Genomic DNA, 21890 nt, shown 5'->3' with positions numbered 1-21890 from the left:
CACGAATTTGTCATTTTTTGTAACTACAAACCCAAGTCCCCGTAAGTCCTAATTTTATGGTCAAGATGAATACTTAATTTGGTGGTGGTGGGGGGACTTCCCTGTCAACCCCCAGGAACTATTAAAAGGCTCAGTTTTGTATAGTTGATGAAAAATAGAAATTACTTGAAAAAAAATCTGCAAGAATTAGAATTAATTTTTATTGCCAAGTACCATAGGTATTTGTAACCAAATTTTCTTTTTTCAGGTCCGAAGTTTCAGAGGATGGTGGTAGTGTTATTGTTGGCGTTTGGGCAGAACTAAGATCATCTTTGCGTCAGCTTCACCGTTCTATGATACCACAGTCAACGCAAGGATCAGCGCATCGTTCCAGGCCCTCCATAAATAGAATTAAAGCACTAGCTAATATGTAAGTGGATTTTTAAAATTTTTTTTTTACACTGATGACCCAAATTGTATAAATCAAATAGAATTAAAATAAGAAACCTAAGGGTATTACTATGTAGAATAGATACTGTATTTAACCTAATTTGAAAGTACTGTACTGTAAATTGTAAAGTATGTTATGTAGCTAACACTATATGGTGTACGTATTGTGGAAAATGTACTAGAATTGTAATAAATAAGGAAAAAGGGGACTTGAAAACCATGTTGTGGTAGATGGGCAGGTTTTATAACAAGTAGAGTAATATTGTTACCTTTGCATCACACAATTATGATGTAGGAGTTGAGAGAATAGTAATTAAGAGAATAGCTTTAGTATAGATAAGATGGAGAGAGAAGGCTTAATTACTACTGCACTGGCAGATAAAGATGTTTTATTAGGAAAGAGAGCAAAGTATTAAATTGGTACATAACCAGAAACATAGGCACTGTCAAGAAGAATGGAAGAGATTTTGAAGATGTGTTGCAATGTTGAGATTAAGGGCTGGAGTATGAAAGATTGTAGCACCTGTAAGGAATTGGAGAGATGTTGGAAAACACAAGAGAATTCAAAGTTGGAGAGCTTGGACAATTGATGAGGAGGGATGTGGATCATTTGGTTAGAAAGTCAGTAGGTATAGAATTAGCAGGACAAGGTTGTTAGAAGGCCCAGGAAATTGTTGAAAAGGTGAATAAAAATAAACCCAGACCTGACAGGAGTTGAGTAGAACAGAACATAGGACAATGGAGAGAACTAATTTCACGCGTATTTTAAAGACGAAGATTTTTCTTGCATTTATGGTTAGATCTTGCCAATTATCAGTTGTATATATGAAAAATGTAAAGGATCAATAATTTAAGAAAATAAATTTCTACTGCTGTTTTGTTTTTGAGATTGATAGGTTATGGTGGAAATATTTAATGTAAACATTACAGGTTGATGTCTCATGATGCTCATCAGTTATACTTGCGAATCAGCCATCTTGCCCATGAGCTTTGTATAGAACTGAAAGTTCGTCTTCTGGCTACAATTCATGATAATCCTACTGCTGAAGATGCAGCAGCATTCATTCAAGGTACAGTAAATGTCATTCCTTTCCTGGTATAAGATTGCACATTGGAAAGCATGATTATAGTTTTGTAATGTTAGGTGAAGCCTGGCAGATGTCACAAATGATGAAGTTTTGAACGGATATCTGAGGTGAGGCCCACATTTTTTTTATATGTTTGAAGGTGTGGTGTGCCTCCCTGTGACGTTCTTTCTATACTGATGAAATCTGTGTTAAGAGTATGTTGTTTGCCTAGTAGGCTGTAGCAAAATGTTTTAACTATTTTTATGTATATATGTATATATATATGTTTATATATCATGTTATTGGTTTACTTTTTGCTTTCAGTAATCCTTTCTAGTCTTCCTTATTTCTTATTCATCTAGCTTATAATTTGATGTATTTTTTTTTTTTTTTTTCACCTTTAAATTAACCTCATCCTTTAATGTGTACCAATGGTCTTTTGAACATACAGTATCATAATGGTGACACACACACACACACACACACACTCTCTCTCTCTCTCTCTCTCTCTCTCTCTCTCTCTCTCTCTCTCTCTCTCTCTCTCTCTCTCTCTCTCTCTCTCTCTCTCTCTCTGTCTGTCTGTCTGTCTGTCTGTCTGTCTGTCTGTCTGTGTGTGTGTGTGCGCGCGCGCTGCCCTTTTCAACCATTTGTCTGTGGCCACAGCTGCTGCCTTTTTATTAACTCTTGCCTCAACAGTGTACATCTCTGCAGTAATGTAAAAATTGGATGGCAGGTGTACTTTGCAGTAGTAGGAGCAGGGCAAGAAAGTGTAGAAGTGCTTATATTGGTTTACAGACTTTAAATGGAGAGGGAAGATGATCCAAAAGTCTTCTCTCTGTAAAAAGCTCTGTTGAGTCTTTGGGATCACTCTTCCTTGATTAGGCACAATAGCCATCATTAGTGGTTTTTGGAAGAGGTATCCCTTTAGTAGTGTAGGTAACCCTGTACCCAATTTACAACTTAGCTCATACAATTCACATCGCCAGACTTCTTTGGATTGGAAGTCATATCTCGTCTTACTATGCACATCTTATATTGGAGGAATTGTAGGGAGAGTGAATGCCATTGTGTTTCTGAACCATCTTAGTTCTATGGAAATATTTTGATGGGGGAGGCAAGTTATTCACATGAATTATCTCCCATATTTGGTACTGTGATTGTCCTATACAGTCTATTTACTTTACATCATGGTATTCGTCCCATGTGTCCAGTCCCACATGGATTAATCACCAACTGACACAGGCACAGTTCTATTCTGGGTCCTTGGTTTGAAAGTAACAGTGTAGATAATGCTCTGTTTGCACCTTGGTCTGAAAACTGTTGTTTTTTATCTGTCCCTTTGCATTTCAGAGACTTGTCACTACTGTATGGAGAGTATTCACTTAGTAAAATTGATGGACTCTTTCTATGCTTTGATAAGAGTTTTTATCAGCTTCCATGCCAGGCATCGCTTCTGATTTTCTCTTGAGGGAATACTGTTTTTCAGATTTCTCTGTTCAGGGATTGAAAGATGTGACTCTGTCACTTGGGGATCAACAGAATTTACAAACTTTTAAGTGTTCCTTTTAAATCCATCCCCCTATTAATACACCTAAGGTACAGAAACCTGCGCCTCGGGTAGACTTTCTTCCTGATGAACAACCTTCATGTGAATGAGATTTCTCTTATTGTAAAGCATGTCTTTCAAGGTGATAGTCTAGATTCTAGTCCATCAGTGTATCTTAGAAGGGTCTTTGCAGCATACCTGCGAACCCCAGCTGCATCTTCGTTTTAGTAATTTCTACTTTTCTAGTTTCAACTTTTCATCCATCTTCCTGTCCAGACTGACTTAACTTTTAAAGCATAATGCAACTGCAGGGTTTCCCCCAATTGTAGCCTTGGGCTGGTTGGCCTTCCAGGCCCAAGTACAGGGCAATATGTTCCAAATCTCATTAATTAAATAGAGAGAGACAAGAGCCCTGGACTCAGCCCTTATGGCCTTATTTCAGGTATCTACATTATAGACCTGTGGCTTAACACACTGGTGGAGACTGCCTTTTTATGGCATGAGGCCAAGTAAAGTTTGAAGGTTGGTGGTTTTAGAAGAATGACTTGATCTTCCTTCTACACCTGTCTGCTGACCAAGTCATGAGTAGGTGCGACGTCATTTGTGACCTAATCTGTCCTCAAAATGGGCTTTGATCGTGCGCACTCTTGATGTATCATAAACTAGTGTGTGCGTGTGTTTTTTTTTTTTTTTTTTTTTTTTTGAAGCACCCTTAACATAGCAGTGCATAAAGATCTGTTTTGACATTCAGAAGATATATTCACTTATCAGTTTCCTTCTCCTTTAGGAAAAGATGTGTTCCGATATTCAGGGTCTCTTGGATTCAATTAATTACGTAGAGTAGAGCATCACTGTACAAAAGTAAATATGAATAAACATGGATTTTATCATAAACCCTCCTCTAACCATCCTTCCTTTACAGAATTGCTATTTTTTTTTTTTTTTGCTACCAAATTGTCTATGTTTAATGATATTTGGTTATACTAAAGATAATTTTTTAACACAAAATATTATGGTCACAAGTTATTAGCCAGCAGGTTGTGACTGAATACTTTTGTAAAGTGGTTGTGCCCTGTTAGGTTGGTGGTTTGCACAATAATGAAATTAGGTGATGCTTTTAGCTTGAGATAGAGGAGAATAAAACTGTTTAGTTTCTGTAAAGCCATGTTTTTTAATTTTATTTATAAAAATGTTAAAGTTATGGTGTCTCAGAATATGTACCTTTTTGTTTTAGGTGTTTGTGACTCCTATCAGTGGGTGATGAGTGTATGCGAAGCTCTTCACCCTGCACTAGAACGCTTAGATTCAGAACATCTCAGCAGATTTAAGCTTAATTGGGTCACGCTCAACATGCATATCTTTCATGCTACAATCCTTACTGAGCCGGATGTACAGGATTACACCAATATTTGTAAACATAAGGTAAGGTATCTTATTAGTTTTTTATTTAAATTGAACTGAGAAATAAGTGAAGCAGAAAGAAATAGGGATCAAGAAAAATTTATATACTGCAAAGTTGGGTCTTGGGTGGCGATCATATGCACGTATGGTCAGTCTCTAGGGCCTTGTCCTGCTAGTTAGGGCAATGTCGCTGTCCCATACCTCTGACTTTTATGAGTAGCCTTTAAACCTTCAAGTGTTGAGATATTTTCTTGTTATTGTCTTTGATTTTTCCTACTCTATTTCATACGTATGACCCTGGTCTTTTAAGGGGCCTGGCCGAAATGCCAATACAGTATATGGGCATATAGGAAGAAAAACACAAAAGCCTGAAAAAATTCACTGAGGTTCATATGTCAATGGAGGATGGGTATACAAAATATTTTGTCAAAATTCCTCCTACTTTCATAGTTACAGGGTAATTAGTAAAAGTAACTTGATAATCCAAAACATTGTTCCCTTCAAGAAAATGCAGTATTTCTTCTGTTATTGTAAATTTTGATAATTATTAAATTTTAATGTAAAACAAATTGTGAGCAGTGGCATTTGCATAGATCCCATGAGTCACAAGATGATGTATTACACGGTAAATTGCACCTTTGCTCTTCATTCCTACCACAAACTTCATAGATAGTACTTTTTTGAGTTTGACCTCTTGACATTCACTCATTTTTAAGTCTCTTTTTCTTGTTTTTGGCAAAAATTTCATCATATCAAAGAGTAAAAGACAATTCCAACATCTCGCTAACATAAGGAAGAGGAAAATTCGCTCTAATAACAGTTCAGAACTGGGTAATATTGGCAAAATTAATGGAGTTAGTGAAGGAAAGAAATGATAAAGGAGTAACCGTCTCGCTTAAAGAAGCAAGATATTGAGCAAAGGGATCTTCATTTATGATAAAATTATGATAAATAACTTTGTTTTATCAATATCCAAAAGGAACATAATTTCATAATAATCATGATTTATTAATATTGTCTTTGTGAAAATACAAAGAAAAACTTTGAACACCCGTATCTCAACTATACTTATTGCCCTTATACCTATTGACCTTCAAATTCTATCTTCTCCCTTAGTTTTAAAGATACAGCATTGAAATTTGGTATATAACTTAGAAAGACATTATAGAATAATAAACTAGAGCCCTTTTTTCAAATTTTTTTTTTTTTATTTTTTTTACTTTTTTTCTTTGAAATATAGGGTTTATTTTTATACCATAATGAAAAATTCATATCTTGCAAAAAAGGACTTGTAGAAAAAAGAAACTTTTATTTGATGTCTAAATCACGTTTGTATGGGGTATTAATCCTAGGTCTTAATATTAAGTATCAAGGGAGGAGATAGAATTTGAAAAACACTAATTTTCAAGATAAATCGCCCTGACGTCGCAAAACCTAAGGTCAGAGGCAAAAATCCTATGCAGTTTGGAGATGTCCTAAGTCACCTTATTAAGTGGTATGAATGTCTAAGTCCTGTCTTTAAAAAACGGCATTAGCCGGCCGGCCCCCTTAGCTTGAATAAACATAGTACTTCTAGAATTTCTTGGTAGGTACAATATTGTCTCTTTCCAACACAGGAGTTGAAGAATGCTCTGAGAAGTTTTGGCTTCATATTTTTTTTATTGGAATTGGTATAAAATTTATAGAAGAGGGTACAGCATAATTTTTCATAGTAAATAGAACTTATAAAAAGATTTTTTATAGTTTATATCATTGGTGTTTTGCTGATTTATTTAAATTTTTTTTTTTTTTAATATAGCTTAGTGGTGCTCCTGGCGGTGAAGATGTTATTGGGTGTCTTGCTTCCCTGCACCGTACGTTGTCTTTAGCCGAAGCTGTGTGGTTACGGGCTGATGCGCTTCTCCAAGACTATGCTGTTGAACGTGCTGCCCTCAGTGCTCGTCGAAGACAGCTTTTAGCAGATTGGGAACAGTTTAAAGCACAGCAACGAAATCATCAAAAGAGCAAGCTACGAAAAATGGTATAGTATTCTGATTAATTCTGGGATTTTGAAAGTATTTATGTATTTATTAGAGGATTTGGTTATTTTGTCAAGATATTATAGTGACAAAAACATTGACTATATTAGTTTTGCTAATGAGAGGTCTAATAGTGTATTTGAAATTTTTTAATTTTATAGTTGACAAATAGGTTTTCTATTCTTGCCCTTTTTTCTTATGGCTTTCTATCTTGACAGGAGAAGAAGGAGTTAGTCAGTGTCCTTGCAGTGATTGTGCTGGAAATCGGGGAGTGACAGCTAATTTACAGCCAGATTCTACAACTTCAAAACTATCGCTTTCATCAATATCCGATATTCGACCTCCCTCAAGTTGTGAATGCCACTTTTGTAATTCATCTATTGGACCTCCGGTATGTTCATAAGGAGTCCATATTTGTATCTTTGTTTTGAAATTTGGAAGTGAAGGGAAAGCTTTCCTTTTAGATATTACCTCTAACTTTGAATTTTATAAGCAAGGAGAAAATTATGAATAAAATTGATGTGATGTGATTTAGGTATAACACTTTATTTTGCACGTAAAAAAGATAGTCTAGCTTAACTGTCAAGTAATATGTTTAACAGGATTAAACATTAAATCACATAATGATAATCATGGCAAAGAGAGTGAAAGGAAAATTAAGTTTAATCTTTTAATGTGGGGTTACAGCCTTTAGAGAAATATGTTGGTTGTCATTATTTGCAATCTTTCCTCTTCCATTACAATGCCTAATTTTAACTCTACAAAACTTTTGAGTGTTTTCAGTAATGTTTGTCTAAAGTTGGTAGGCAACTCTGATTGCATTTCTTTTTTTTTTTCAGTCTACGGAAGAGCCTGTTCTGCCAACCTCGTCAGGAAACTCTCTACCGCCTCTTGCTCAACCGCAGCTTTCTCTTTATCCACATATTCACAGCACTCCTCCTGGGAGTGATATAGTAGGAGCAGGGCAATCTAGAGAAGATATGGGACCAGTACCTCCACCCCCAACTACAAAACCACCTATCACAACAAATCCATATCTGGTTAGCATCCTCAGGATTTTTGTGTTCAAGAATGTGATTAGAAGTTAAAATAATTTTGAGAGTCTAATAAGTAGATATTATATAAAATTTAAATGATAAAATAATGTAATTTCTGTGTATCAAAGAACAGTACTTTGATATCAGAAACTAATTTATTTATAAGAAGTTGAATTCAAATATTTATATATTGCAGGGAAGTGACTTACTGACAGAGCAATTAATGCGAGAATGGGAACTCGTATATGGTGATGCCCTTACTCCCCCAGGGTCCCATCCAATACTACCTCCACCAGATGCTGTTCTTCCGCATTATCAGTATGTTACATATTGTTTGTTTTAAGCCTCTTTAATTGAAACTCATAAAGCAGTTAATTAAGGTATAGAAGCAGTTAGATATACTGTAGATTCTTTACTGGAAGGCTGTTTTTTCTCATAGGTTTTGATATCAAAAGTGACTGGCTTATCTATCTTTTGGATATACTTCCATGGTTTGAGCTCTCTTTGTGACTTGTTACTATAGCATCCCTAGTGCTTGCTCTTGTTTTATATTTCCTACACAGATACAAACCCCCATCCTTTGATAAGAGTATGCTTTCACCGTAGCAGGAACAAATCTGTTAAAATGTATAATGAGGTGTCTATAATTACTGGCGGGTGAAGGGCGAACCCCTCCGCCCCTCCACACTTAGTAGTCTTTTGTGTTCAACCGCTGGAGAGTACAGATGTACTTTCAGTGTTGTCGTCTGGCTAGTTTAATCATTTGCTCTTTTTCTTTTAGGTAATTGAGGGCAGTTTGTTGTGTGCAATGGATATTAACGAAGTAGAAAGGTTTTACAGTTTTCCCGAACAATGAAGCTGACAGACAGTTGCTGCTGTAACCTGACGATATACACTTTTTTTTTTTTTTTATTCTTGATCGACATCATTCCTGTTGCTGTTTATTCCCTCGTAAATTGGAAGGATTGTCTGCTGCTGCCGAGTTAAAGGGGAGGGGAACCACCCTTCTTATCAGTGTCTTCCCGTGTCTGGAAGGCACTAGAAATGTATCTCTGGCAGTGCTGTCTCTTAATATTTCCCTCTTTCAAAGGTAATTAAAGTAAATCTCAATTAAATTCGCTTACGGTCTGCCAACGCTAGAGCCCTTGTCTTGCATAAGGCAAGGCAATCTTATCCTCTTAATAGACTTTCTAATATCTATTTCCTCAGTGTGTCGTCGCCGTTGGGTTGGAAGACCAATCAATAATAGTTGCGTAAACATGACTCCTCCTATTTTTCTCCCCGTGGGAGAGAGAGTCCTGCCCAGGAGTCCTCGTGACTCCCTACACTGAAGACAAAGATGGAAACTACCCAGCATCTTCTCAGAAAGGCTTGTTGCCAGGCACTGTGAAGATGTTCTTGGGCTGGAGTTCTCTTGCTTATGGGTACACTTTGGCACGCTATTTTATCTTATTTCTCTTCCTCTTGTTTTGTTGAAGGTTTTATAGTTTATTTAGGAAATATTTATTTTAGTGTTACTGTTCTTAAATATTTTCTTTTTCTTTTTTTCCTTTCCTCACTGGGCTATTTTCCCTGTTGGATCTCCTGGGCTTATAGCATTCTGCTTTTCCAACTTGGGTTGTAGCTTAGCAAGTAATAATAATAATAATAATAATATCCTGGAAGTCTTCTGCATCGGCCTATCAAGCAAAGAGGGCCATTTTCTGCGGTTGGTTCCACAGAAGGGGTAACTTCGGTCGAAGCGTCTCTGCAATCGATTGCAGATTTTCTCGTGTACCTTCGCCTAGAATGAGCCATGTCATGCAAATGAAGGGCTTATACCATTCCTCATCGTGGGAATTGTCCATGCTTCAAGCAGTCTTGCTTAACCACCAAGGCAACTCAGACCACCTGCTTACGATATAACCAGAGTCCTTATGACCCTTATAACGGCCTCCTACAAACCACTTTGTTCTCGTGGTGTTTGCCTTGGTGAAGAGAGTAGGTAAACACTACTGTATTTCCCCTGTTTTATCTCATTGTGAGGGATGTAGAAAGGTCTCTCTTACTTCATTTTAAAGTTTGAGAAGAAGCCAGAACCCTTCTGTCAAGGACACCAGGTTTGAGTCTTACCCTTCCATTCCCTTCGGAAAATGACTAACCATCCGGATGATTTTGCTTTTCTTTTGTCTTGTGAGGGTACTCTGATGCTATTTGAAGAGAACCCAATTCTTCAGGATGCAGATTCAAATCTCTCTTACTGCTGGCAGGATTGAACAGAAGATTCCATAGAACACCATATTTTTGTCTTTGTTAAACCATCAAAAAGGTGTATCCTCAAGCAGAGAATCCTAATGATTCAGATCCTATACGAGCCCACGAAATCAGAGGAATTGACTTGACATTTGCTTATAGGAAGAACTGTATTAATGGCCATATTCTAGAAATGTCGGACAACCTTTACAGCCCACCATCTCTGGGAGTACTGTATTCTCACAGATCTTTAAACATTTTCTCCCTTGGACCTGGGGTAGCTGCTCAACAAGTTGTGTAGCGTACTTGGCTCCCTATGGACATGAAGTATCTCGACAAAGTTAATGTCCTTCCCGTTATTTACTGTATCAGAGGTTGATAAGGTAAAGCTTCCACACCAAGCACTGTTCTATAATGATATGGAAATCTCTCTTCCCATCCTCATTACTAGGGGGAGGATGGTTTATGTAAAACCCATTACTTATATTGGCCCTACATTGATAGTGTATCCTTACAATGATATGAAGTTATTCCATGACTATCTGTCCAAAGACTGAAATTGAACTTAACCTCCTTGATCCTTATCTCAAGTTGAAAGGAGGTAGTTGTCAACTCTTAATGGTCCTAGTGCTTTGACATCCCAGGATTTTAAAGCAGCCAGTTTTGTTATTGGAGCTTGCTCTCACCTCATGATAATTGTTAAAGATTGAGGGTTTGTATTTGTATGGGAACAAATCACAGATTTTAAAAGTAATTTATATTTATCCTATCTTTAGAAAACTGAGTCCTTTAAGTTTCACATCCCACCTTACCCACCCTACATGCCCTAGTGGCATATGGGTGTGCTACCAAGGTAGTGGACCTTCCCTCAGCTCCTACTAGTAACCATCGACACATCTCATTAAAATTATAATGGCCGAATTCCAGTCAAGCTGAAATCAGGTTTGTATAGTTAAGAAAAATACTAATTGCTTTTAAAATTTTATATTTGTAAAGGTGTGGCTATAATACAAAAATTATGGTTGGAATGTGGTAGAAAGAATATATTATGAATGTAGATGTGAGGAAGTGGTGTTCAGAAACTGTTTTGTGTCAATAAATTTCTAGAACTGATTAAGCGTATGATACTGAGATGCATAAAGGAGCAAGTGTATGTCTGAGAAATTCTAGGCCATGCATCGGAGTATTATTATTATTATTATTATTATTATTATTATTATTATTATTATTATTATTATAATTACTACTAGCTAAGCTATAACCCTAGTTGGAAAAGCAGGATGCTATAAGCCCAGAGTCTCCAACAGGGAAAATAGCCCAGTGAGGAAAGGAAAAAAGGGAAATAGAATATTTTAAGAAGAGTAACATCAAAATAAATATCTCTTATGTAAACTATGAAAACTTTAACAAAACAAGAGGAAGAGAAATAAGATAGAATAGTTTGCTTGAGTGTACCCCCAAGCAAGAGAACTCTAACCCAAGACAGTGGAAGACCATGGTACAGAGGCTATGGCACTACCCTAGACTAGAGAAGAATGGTTTGATTTTGGAGTGTCCTTCTCCTAGAAGAGCTGCCTACCATAGCTAAAGAGTCTCTTCTACCCTTACTTTGAGGAAAGTAGCCACTGAACAATTATTGCAGTAATCCCTTGAGTGAAGAAGAATTGTTTGGAAATCTGTGTTGTCAGGTGTATGAGGACAGGAGAATATGTAAAGAATAGACCAGACTATTCAGTGTGGATATGTGTAGGCAAAGGAAAAATGAACCGTAATCAGGGAGAAGGATCCATCTGGCCAAGGATCCATTTGGCCAGTCAAAAGACCTCATAACTCTCTAGTGGTAGTAATTATTACCCACATATGAATTTTGGGAAGATGGGAACGTTACATTATGTAAGAATGTCGTATGGTGATCAAAACCATGACCAAGTCCATTAGAATGTCATCCAACATGGGAAACCATTTAGAGGTTAATGGAAGAGGATATGCCTAAGTTTTATGTTTTGTAGATACAGTATACTGTATCAGTTGTAGCAATTTAACAAAAATAATTTTGATTTGTATGATTAAAAGGTCAACTAAGTTACGTTACCCATTATTCTTGAGTCTTTACCAATTATTTTTGGTTGATGGCCTTAAGTGTGAACTCAGTTCAAGGATTCATGTGTTTTTAGTATAATTATTAGATAGGGGAGAATTATCTGTAGATGTTGATTGGTAGCCTCAGTTCTTAGATTGTAGATGACTTCAGCCTGTTTTGTACAGTACCATTTTTAATTTGATTTAATCTTTCAGGGGTGATCCAGCAAGCTTAGTGAGTGGTGTGGAGACATTACATATAACCTCTACACGACCTTCGTATACTCGAACCATGGTTGATCCTTCTTTGCCATATGTGCCTGACTCCCATGCAACCGCACGTGCGCACACTACTATACTTCCTAGCTCACAAACCACCACATTTCCCATGAATCATTCTGTATCCACAAATGGTCATAAAGTTCCTTCAAGTAGCAGCAGGAGCACTACTCCTGTTGGCGACTCATGTTGCTCATTGTCTTCGGAAGTGCCATCATCAGCTGTCAAATGCTGTTCTGCGACTAATACTACGAGCGTCATTACACACACCCGTGCTCACCACACACATACAACAGCAGCAGTCCAAAAGAGTAAGTCTGATGTGCCATTTCTCTTGGCTTATAATTTCCATGATGTGATACCAGGCTAAAACATAGCCATAGCCTGGTTATCTTATGGTTATTATGGCAGTTAATGTGCTTTGAAAAGCAAAATTTTATCATGATACAATTTTGATATTATATGAGAAGAAATAACATCATAGTTAATATATGACCATGTTATATAACAATACAAAAAACATTAAGCAATGTGAACAATCATACTGTTCCATTTATTTTCACATTGGTTTCCTAAGAATGTCTTTATGTTAACAAGAACATGTAATTGAATTTGTAAGAGAGAGCTTATGATATTTTATATCATACAGGTACAAGTAAATGTTTGAATGGGATAGATGACTCCAAAAAGCGACATGTAGAACGTGTTGATCAGTCAACAAGTAGAGAAAGTAAGTTTAATGATTATATTTTGTAATCGGGCTGGGTTCTTGAAATTTCTGTTGTATATAATAACTGTAACCTACTAAAATGTCATCCGAGCCCATCACATATATAACAAACATTCAAAGTCTTAATAGCTTATACAATGCAAACTTATGCCCAAAGAATAGAAATAGTATTGGCTATTGTGCAAGCACTGCCTGCACTTGAGGTCTCATCGTTCGGCGTCCCATTCTTACAATGTTTGCTGAGCTTCCCAGTTTACTTTCTTTGCAGTGTGAAATCCTTTCCTTCTTCATTATATATCCCATGCTTTTTACAGTAAGTGATCCATTTGATTCTTTCATCTTTTTACTAAATTTTTCAAAAAAGCAATTGATGTTGTTACTGTATTAGATTTATTACTTTATTTCTGTTTGGTTAGCGTGTGAAATTGTATTGCTGTATTTCACTCTTAATGTACTATAGTACAGTCACATTTATAAGTGGTGATACTGTGTACTTTTATTTTTGGCCAAATTGTCAACCTTAAAAGCAACATCTGGCAACTACAGCAGCTTGGGCAGCAAGTTCCTGGAAAGTGTGACTTACTTGCAGTTTCAGACTCTGGTATGTTTTTTATGGGAAAAAAAGTTACAAGGGAAAAACTAAAATGAAAAAAAAATACTTTATTATGTATGATTTCAATTGTCAAGCACTCATTAAGAATAGACTCTCAACATTAGGTCTAGGCCTATTGACCTGAAAATTTAAATTAGGCATGAGCCTACTTGACTTACATATGATGATTAATGAAAATATATTGTTATTCAATGTAATTATAAAGGAAAAAAGCAATAAAAACACGATAATTCACTTTAGCAATGATCTTGTTATCTTGCTCTCATTAGAACATTGGGGTTGTCCTTTTCTAGTCTGATTCTTGAAGTTCTCATTTTCGTGGGAACGTTTGATCAACCTAGATACTGTTGTCTGACTCATACTGTGTTTGATTTACGGCAAATTTTGATTGGGAGGATATTACTTCTATGCTTTTTTATTATGACACACTATAGCTGCTGAAGTATCCTCACTTTCAGCTCTAGAATTTATTTGATGTTGCCCATGATGCTCCGTCATCCCAACGTCATCTAAGTGAGAAGTGATTAAATACTGAATGTTACCATATGTCAACTGACAAGTTGCAGCAATGTTTCAAGGCTTCTCAGCCATGCCAATCTTTCGGGAGTCAGGGAGGCGAATCTTCCCGTTTTGTTATTGTTCATGAAAATTGCAGGTGATTGGCAGTCCTGATTTTATCATTCATATTTCAGAATGTTTGGTTTTATTTCATGGCATATCAAAAATGGCGAAGTTTTTACCAGTGAAGATTTTTTTTTTAATTAAATATATTCGTGATATATGTACTGTTTCCTTTTATAATTCAAAAAGTTAAAAAAAATCTAAATAATTCTTTTCACTTGTGAACATTAATTAATGTACACAGTGTTGTCACTTATGAACGTGATCGTACCTACTAAAAAATTTTCAAGTGCTTTTGCAATTTTTTACCCATTTTATGTCTAGGATGTTAACTAGCTCTATAAGGGTTTTAGTTATAGGTTTTGCATTGAGCATCTTCTATGTCTTGTTGGGAATATTTATAATTTTGCTCTTGTTTAGTCTGGAAAATACCCTTGAAAAGTGATATTCCTGTATTCCTTAAGGACCTTTTGATTGAGTAATTGTCACTTTCTGAAAGGCATCCCTTTGTGTCCTTATAAATATGCCTTATAAAAGATTGTTTTTATCCATGTCTGCGTATTTTTTTTTTTATTATGATATGAAATGTTTTTGTCTTTATTTTGAAAATAGTGAAAGGAGTTGTTTTTTTGTGTTTACTGTTCTGATAGAGAATTCTACAGTGCTGGTCATATCTATTGCTTGCTCAGCAGGTATGAAAGGGATGTTAAGAAATAATTTCTAATACCTTGAAATTCTTATTTTATATTTATTATTTATTTTTGATAACATGAGCTTTAATTTAAAAGTTGAAATAATCATGACAATTGTTATATTTTTAATCTTAAAGGTATAGGAGAAAGTGAAACGAGTGGAGGAGATGAGTGGAGTAGCGGAGATGAAAGCGATTCCTCTGCCACTGTTTCTTCTACTCATCAAGATCCACATTGTGATTGCTGCTATTGTCATATGTTACATCATAAACAGGTAGGAGGAACTATCGATTCTTGGATTTTTTAGCAAAGTAATGATTGGTTATCTCTAAATATCATCTGGTTGTCTTTTGGAAACCGAGCTGTAATGGAAAAAGTTAGTTAATACAATACAGTAGTTTATACAATTACGTGATGCATGTAGAAAAATTTCAAAATATGAAGGACTGTGCTTGTAATCTTTAAATATTTAATTTCAAATTAACTCAAAATCTGAATTATTTGTTTTTCCAGGATGGAGGTCGCCAGAAATATAGTGACAGGCGAGATAGACTATTACAGATCTTGTCTCGGAAGAAAAAGGCACGTAGCTCTGTAGTATCTGGTACCTCTACTGCCACAGCACACACAACTGTTGCTGTAACAGGAGTTCCTAGTAATGGTTCTAGTGTTCCTACTTCGAAAGGTGGAAGCACACCACTAGGTGGCCAGAACATAAATAAAATTTTAGATTTTATCGAGGGAAACCAAATTGACGAAGCTAAACATGCCAAGAAAGCTGCTAAAAAAGCCCGACAGAAGCAGAAGAAGGTGAGTTTTATGTGATATGGATTTAAATCTGAATTAATTTTGATTTTACTTGAGATGCTATCGTTGCTTTAGAAAAAAAAAGATTATTCAGTATGTAAATGATACTGTTTTATTAATTATCATCTCCCAAATGAATGAATTTGGCTTTAAACCTTGACAAGAAATCTTTAGAGGGTTCAGGAATAAGGTAGTAAATAGGGAATGAGACTCGATTCCAAAATTAAGGGTTTATTTGTTGATATTGGTGTGCTTTCTATGCACGTTTTGCATTTCTCAGTTAACACTGTTTATGCTACCGAGTACTTAACATATCCTGGTGGTACCTTTGGTTCTAAGCTTTCTATTTACAGCATGTAAAACATTTGTAATGCTGCCAGAAAACTAAGGAATTCTCAGTATGTTAAGATGGTAGCAGAAGTGACCTGGTCCAAATTTGTTTTTGTATTTTTTCCTTTTTTACTGTTTAGGGACCTTATAATAACACTGCCAGGTACTTGAAGTCTTACTCTATTCTGTTGTTAAAGTGCAAAACAATGTTTCAGTAAGTATTCTTGAAATTGATGCTGGGAGGTTTTTAAAAAAAAATTAGCGCTTTGAAAGCATCATTCCTTGCAGATGTTGATACCTCCAGATCCTTGACCCATTGTAGTTGTTGAGGGAGTGGTACTGACTTTAAAGATAGCAGCTGAGACATAAGATACTGAAACCATAGAAGCATTTCATCTCTGGTGCGGACGTAACTAATTGTATGAAAGATTTTTCCTGTAGATTATAATTTAAATTTTCCTCCTACTGTATTCCCTGTCAAGATAGGCTCATGATGAAGACTGTAAATGATGTAGATTATGGAAAAATTTGTACTTTAAATTTTGTTGGAAGATGGAGCCAGACTGCATGTCCCTCATTATGTACAACTAGACTGCATGTTCTTCATCATGTAAAACTAGAGTTCCTGACATGGGTAGGGTGACGAAACTTTACTGTGAAGCCTTGGGTCCGATTATGATTGACTGATGACCTTTAAGGCTTTGTCTAGGTTGAATTAATACCAAAGCATTGTGTTTTGACTATTGTTTAGTCATGTTTTTTATCTTTGCTAGCATTTCAAAGTTTTTTTTTTTTTAAGGAGATCGTAGCAAAGTTCCAAAGGCTTGCCCTCTCTGGTAAAACCACCATCACCCTTCCAACCAAACAGCAGTGTTGTGGTCTAACTTTTTTTGAACAACTTCCTTAGCTTGGGCAAGTTCTTCTTGTACACATTGTCCCTTGAGAAGCTTGTCCCCTCTCACATCTTACTGCTCAATCTAGTGGTGTCTGAACCATCACATAGGGTGACCTAGATTGGTGGCTGGATGACAGCAACCTTATTGTGGGAATTCTGCTAAAATGCTTCTGGTATCAGACTCATGGAAGGAGGGTTGGGCCGTACAAATGGAGTATCTATTTTCGGGTTGGTAAACAAGAGGATGAACAGTGCCAGGAAATCAGCCTTCTTGAGATGTAAACATCCAATCATGGTGTGCAAGTATTTCAAGATCAAGTGAGCAACAGCGCCACTAATGGCGTACGTAAATAAACAAGATGGTACGGTTTCACTACCTCTTGGCCAGTTGACGGTAGTTTTACAACTGGGCATCTCTTTGATATATGTCCTTATATGCAAAGTACATGCCAAGCAAAAGGAATATGCTAGCATAAGTTTCAACACCAGGGACAGGTTATGGGGGAGTGGTGTTCTTCAAGTAGCGAAAGGCTCGTTAGTCTGAGGTATGTTGTTGATTGCTCTGTGAGCCATCCATCTGAACAAAACGTTTGCTGTGTTCTGTGCACTAATCCCAGACCAGTACTCCATGTTTGAGGATGCCTTCCTGCACTTGTGAGACAACTGGAATGTCTAGGTCTAGCCTTTATTCTGTCTGATTTTTCAGATGGTCAATTGAATGTTTTCCTCAAGAAAAACTCAGAATAACCCTGTAGCTCCCAGATGGTAACAAGCCGAATGGTATCCCAATTTTTTAAATTTTTGTCGTACTCCTCTTAAGAGAGTTTGCTCTGGCCCACCCTACAGCTACAGAGATGTCACTAGTCCATAGACTGGGTTGCACTTTACGACAGATTAGCCAGAATCTATTCCGAGTTTTCCCGGTCTTTGCAATAGTCTGGATGTATTGGACAGTCTTCGGCAGCTGTCTATCAGGGAAAAATGGTATTATTTTGCGATTGGTGTTGTAGAAGACGTACACCTTCCTTTCAGCAGGTCACTTATTTCTTTCTATAACTCCACCGAAAGAATTCTTTCTATAACTCCACCGAAAGAAGTTTCTTGCTTTCACTTGTGAAAGGCTACAGGTCTGCCCAGAACCAAGGCTAGGAGGACATGAACTACTACTCCTTGTAGGAGTCATCTATAGACATCTTGAACATAAATCAGTCTCCCCGCAACCTCAGATTCTTGAAGTTGGACATGATACTTGTCCTTCGTGCTTTTGATCTTCTACATTATGAGCCACTGAGTAGGTTATTGGATGGAAAGCTGACCATCAAAACCAGGTTTTTACTAGCTCTTGTGTCGATGAAGATGGTAGGTTAGTTTCATGGAGTCGTAATTAACTTCACACATTGAGAGGCGGAATTTGGTTTTGCCCATCCTGCAATACCTGACTATAGTTTAGTCGTTCTCATTCAATTCCTTTGAGATATCTGTAAATACCAAGATAAAATGTTTCTGTATCCCATGAGCTTGTTTTGATGATACCTGAAGAGGACTAGGCACCTCATGCCTGACTGTTGATAGACTTCATTAGCATGGGCAGGATGAAGAAGGTGATGTCCGTAACCAAGTTTCTTTCCGTCTCTATGACGCAATCACTAGTGCATATGCATCATTTAGTAAGAGCCAAGTCCACTCCTCATCTTGGGGCTTATGAAGTAAGAGGTATGGCTCCATCACTGGCCTTAACGAAGAACATGTCAATCCGGTAGGTTGTAAAGGTGTGTATGGAATCAATGACCTCCCTTCAGATCTTTCTACTCTGAAGAACATTGCTTGCAAATTCTAGTAAAAATTTACCTTGGGCCTATGGTGGCTAGTCAACAAGCTGCATAGTTCTCATAGCTCCTTCTTGGGACAGATGAGCATCCCGGCTTGAGTAATTTCTTAACATTAGATTGAAAAGTTGGATAATTGGCTGTGATTTGGTTTGCCTTTTACAATTCTAAACATGCCAGCATTATTAGCAGCGAAAATACTTAGTAGGTCTTTGTAACCATTCAGGGGGTAACCAACTCCACTGAGCTATTGCTTCAAAGAATTATTATCTTTTTCATCTTGACACATACAAAAACATTCATATTTGAATTTTATTATGTTTCCTTTACACACTTTTCATGTGACTGCCAACTTCCTTTGTTAGTCACTACTGTTCATTTGGTGAGAAAATGGTGTAGACACGTAGACACATGAACATTAGTGATGTTATTGGTCACTACAGCAATCTTAACCTAATGAAAATTAATTGTTACATACCCAATTTAAGTCTGCTCTGACTTCTCCAAAGTTAATGACTGAATTTGGTTAAAAGTTGTCTCAGTGAGATTATTTTTTAAACTTTCACTTTGAAGAAGGTGGAAACAATTTAAGAGGGCTGTATATCAGTTTCCCTAAAGAATATGAGGGTCAGACTATTGAGAAATGGTAAATGTTTATTAAAAAAGTTGATTATTATAGTTGAATCTGATATCAAGATATTGAGAGTTCTAGGGAAGGTATAAATATGATTTAGTGGTAAAGTTTCGCCCTAATAAGGCCCTTTTAGAGGGTGGAAGTCAACTATTGACATTTTTATTTTTTCAATCAAAATCCAGCATAGTCTGTAGCCTTGGGCAATGATGGCTATGACCTCGGAAGACATTCACAAACAAACTGGAAACTCATTGTACTTTGGATTCACATTATCAAAGTTATTCAAGAGTATAAGGTAGAATGGATAGGATTATATATACTGTAGATAATACACTTACTTAATTTTTGAAGTTGTTAACCAGTTAAGATGTCTCAAATAACAGGAAACCTTCCCATTTAAAGATACTGTTCAGTGTTGTATATAAATTATTCTGTTGGTAATGAAAACCAAACAGTACTTTGATTAAAAGACAATTATCTCCAACATTATTTTTTCCTATTGGCATTGACATATGATACAAAGTAGGACCCGATCTCAGAATGTAGAGAATTTCGATCAACATTTATAGTTAAACGTAGAGTGTGTACACTTTATTTTTGAGTTTTAAACCTACACTAAATTTTAACTTTTGGAAACAACTTAGTTATATTCAAATGTTTAATTTTTAAGGTGCTTTTAATTAATTTCATAAGGTTTTAATAAAAACAAATAAGAACAAAATTAGCTCATCTTTAATATTGTAATTTTATTTTAGTAAGATTTTTAAGGACCCGTAATTTATTCCATGAGATTTAATATATTGATTTAAAAAAGATTCTATTCTGGCCAGCATTATATGAATTTAAGAAGGTTGACTTTGGTCTGGCCTTAGGTTAACTTCATGGTGATGTAGTATTACTCAAATATAAGAGCTTAATAGGATTACTTTAATTTTTATGCCTTGTGCATGAAAACATGAGATTTATATACTGTAGAGTAAAAGGGACAGTGATTTTAGATTGAATAAAGTATTCCATATAAAACCTGCACTTGAAAATTTATATCCCTGTCACGTTCTAAACAAAGCAGAGTCGAGGTTTGGAACATTGCCAGTATGATAGAATTCAAATAGATAAGAATAAGAATAGTTTTCCTCTTGAAAAGAGGTAAATTAAGTAGAGTAATATCTCCATAGTCTCTAGGACTGCCCACATAGCCCAAATTCTATAAATCAAATCTATATACTCTAGTTTTTTCATAAAAGAAAAATATTGGAAAGCCAATAATCTGTAAATTTCCAAGTCATTCATTTCCTAAACCTATATTGCATCATTGGTATTTGGTTCCAAGTGCAATTAATTATCCAGTTATGTATAGAGTATAAAGGGAAACCTACTGTAGATTCTGTTAGAATCTAAGTCAAGAAGAATATGAAAAAATTAAATTTCAGTTTGGTTGTTGAAGCGAACCATGGTTTTTAAGAATGTTGTAAGCTACTGTGCTTATTTAATAAGCTCTTTTGCATCACAGATTTTTGTACATTTAAATGGTAACAGGAGTAGGTATGCTAGAATTTTTCTGATGCATTTGTTTCTTTTGTGGTAGATGGCGATTAGAAGGGAAGAGGAGGAAGAAGAGGAAGAGGAGGAGGAGGAAGAAGAAGAGGAAGAGGAGGAGGAGTATGAAGATGATGATGAATTTGAAGATAAAAATTGTGATGGTGATGATGTTGAAGATGGACCCTTAGCAGAGTTGAGGAGGAGAGCCCCAGACGTGACAATCACTGTGGTTCGACCTGGGCAGCAGACACCTCGCACACCAGCTTCGCCACAGGTTAGACAAATTTCTTTTAAGAATTTTCTAATTGACGAGTTTCTTATTCAAAGTATTTTCATTGATAACCAGGTATTTTTGATAACCAGATATTTTTTATAAAAGTAACTTGGACAAATGCAAACTCCTTTATTTTGCCCGAGCCCTAATTTTCTCTGTGGAAAGATAATAATCTAAAGTTAAGTACTGTGATTACTGAGTGACACTAGTGTCGGTTATTTCAGTTTGACAAGCTAGTCACCAGTTCTTATAATGTTTCCTATGTGCGAAGATAAGAGTTCAATATAGATTTGGTTAGACAAAATTGGGGATAGTTAATGAAAGATTTAGAATCGAAATTATTTATAGCAATATAAAGAAGACAAGGATTTCAAAGAGAACCTTCCTTAAATTTCAGGTTGGTAATTGTAATTGATTCATGGACAAAATTGGTTTGTTCAAATTCGTATGAAATGTAGCAAATAGGTATGAGGGACTACTGTAAAATAAAAACTAGAATTACTATGGGCGAAATCAATTGTTTTGTTTATAGATGGAATGATTATTATAAGGTAAGGGTTTTTTTTGAGGGGGAAGAAGTGTAATTATTATGGGGTTGTCAAATTTGGTCTTGAACTCTGGCACTCAGGAGTGTATGTATGGTATAGAATGCTTAAAAATTTCAGAAAAGACAAGGGTGCAGAAAAAAACCCGAAAAGGATAGAAAAAAATTTTAATTTTCTTGGATTGAGAAAATCTTAAGTATGGAAACTTCAGCGTCATAGAATGTTTGGGAAAGTTGACTGGATTTGTAGTAATATCATTGAACACTCAGAAATAAGTATTACCACTGTATATAATT

The 21890-nt window shown here is 36.0% G+C and overlaps 1 protein-coding gene across 1 annotated transcript in view; it reads left to right on the top strand.

Annotated features, from left to right (window-relative positions):
• LOC137634489 (uncharacterized) overlaps positions 1-21890 on the top strand; it is a 55400-nt gene that overhangs the window by 18680 nt on the left and 14830 nt on the right. The window contains 13 exon segments of the mRNA XM_068366911.1: positions 248-409; positions 1360-1499; positions 4277-4464; positions 6242-6437; positions 6440-6463; positions 6680-6852; positions 7301-7501; positions 7695-7816; positions 12026-12399; positions 12738-12818; positions 14882-15018; positions 15258-15554; positions 20822-21049. Of these exon segments, the coding sequence (XP_068223012.1) occupies positions 248-409; positions 1360-1499; positions 4277-4464; positions 6242-6437; positions 6440-6463; positions 6680-6852; positions 7301-7501; positions 7695-7816; positions 12026-12399; positions 12738-12818; positions 14882-15018; positions 15258-15554; positions 20822-21049 (2323 nt within the window).

This window comes from Palaemon carinicauda, chromosome 44 (assembly GCF_036898095.1).
Source record: "Palaemon carinicauda isolate YSFRI2023 chromosome 44, ASM3689809v2, whole genome shotgun sequence".
NCBI lineage: Eukaryota > Metazoa > Arthropoda > Malacostraca > Decapoda > Palaemonidae > Palaemon > Palaemon carinicauda.
This window is presented reverse-complemented; position numbering and strand designations above follow the sequence as displayed.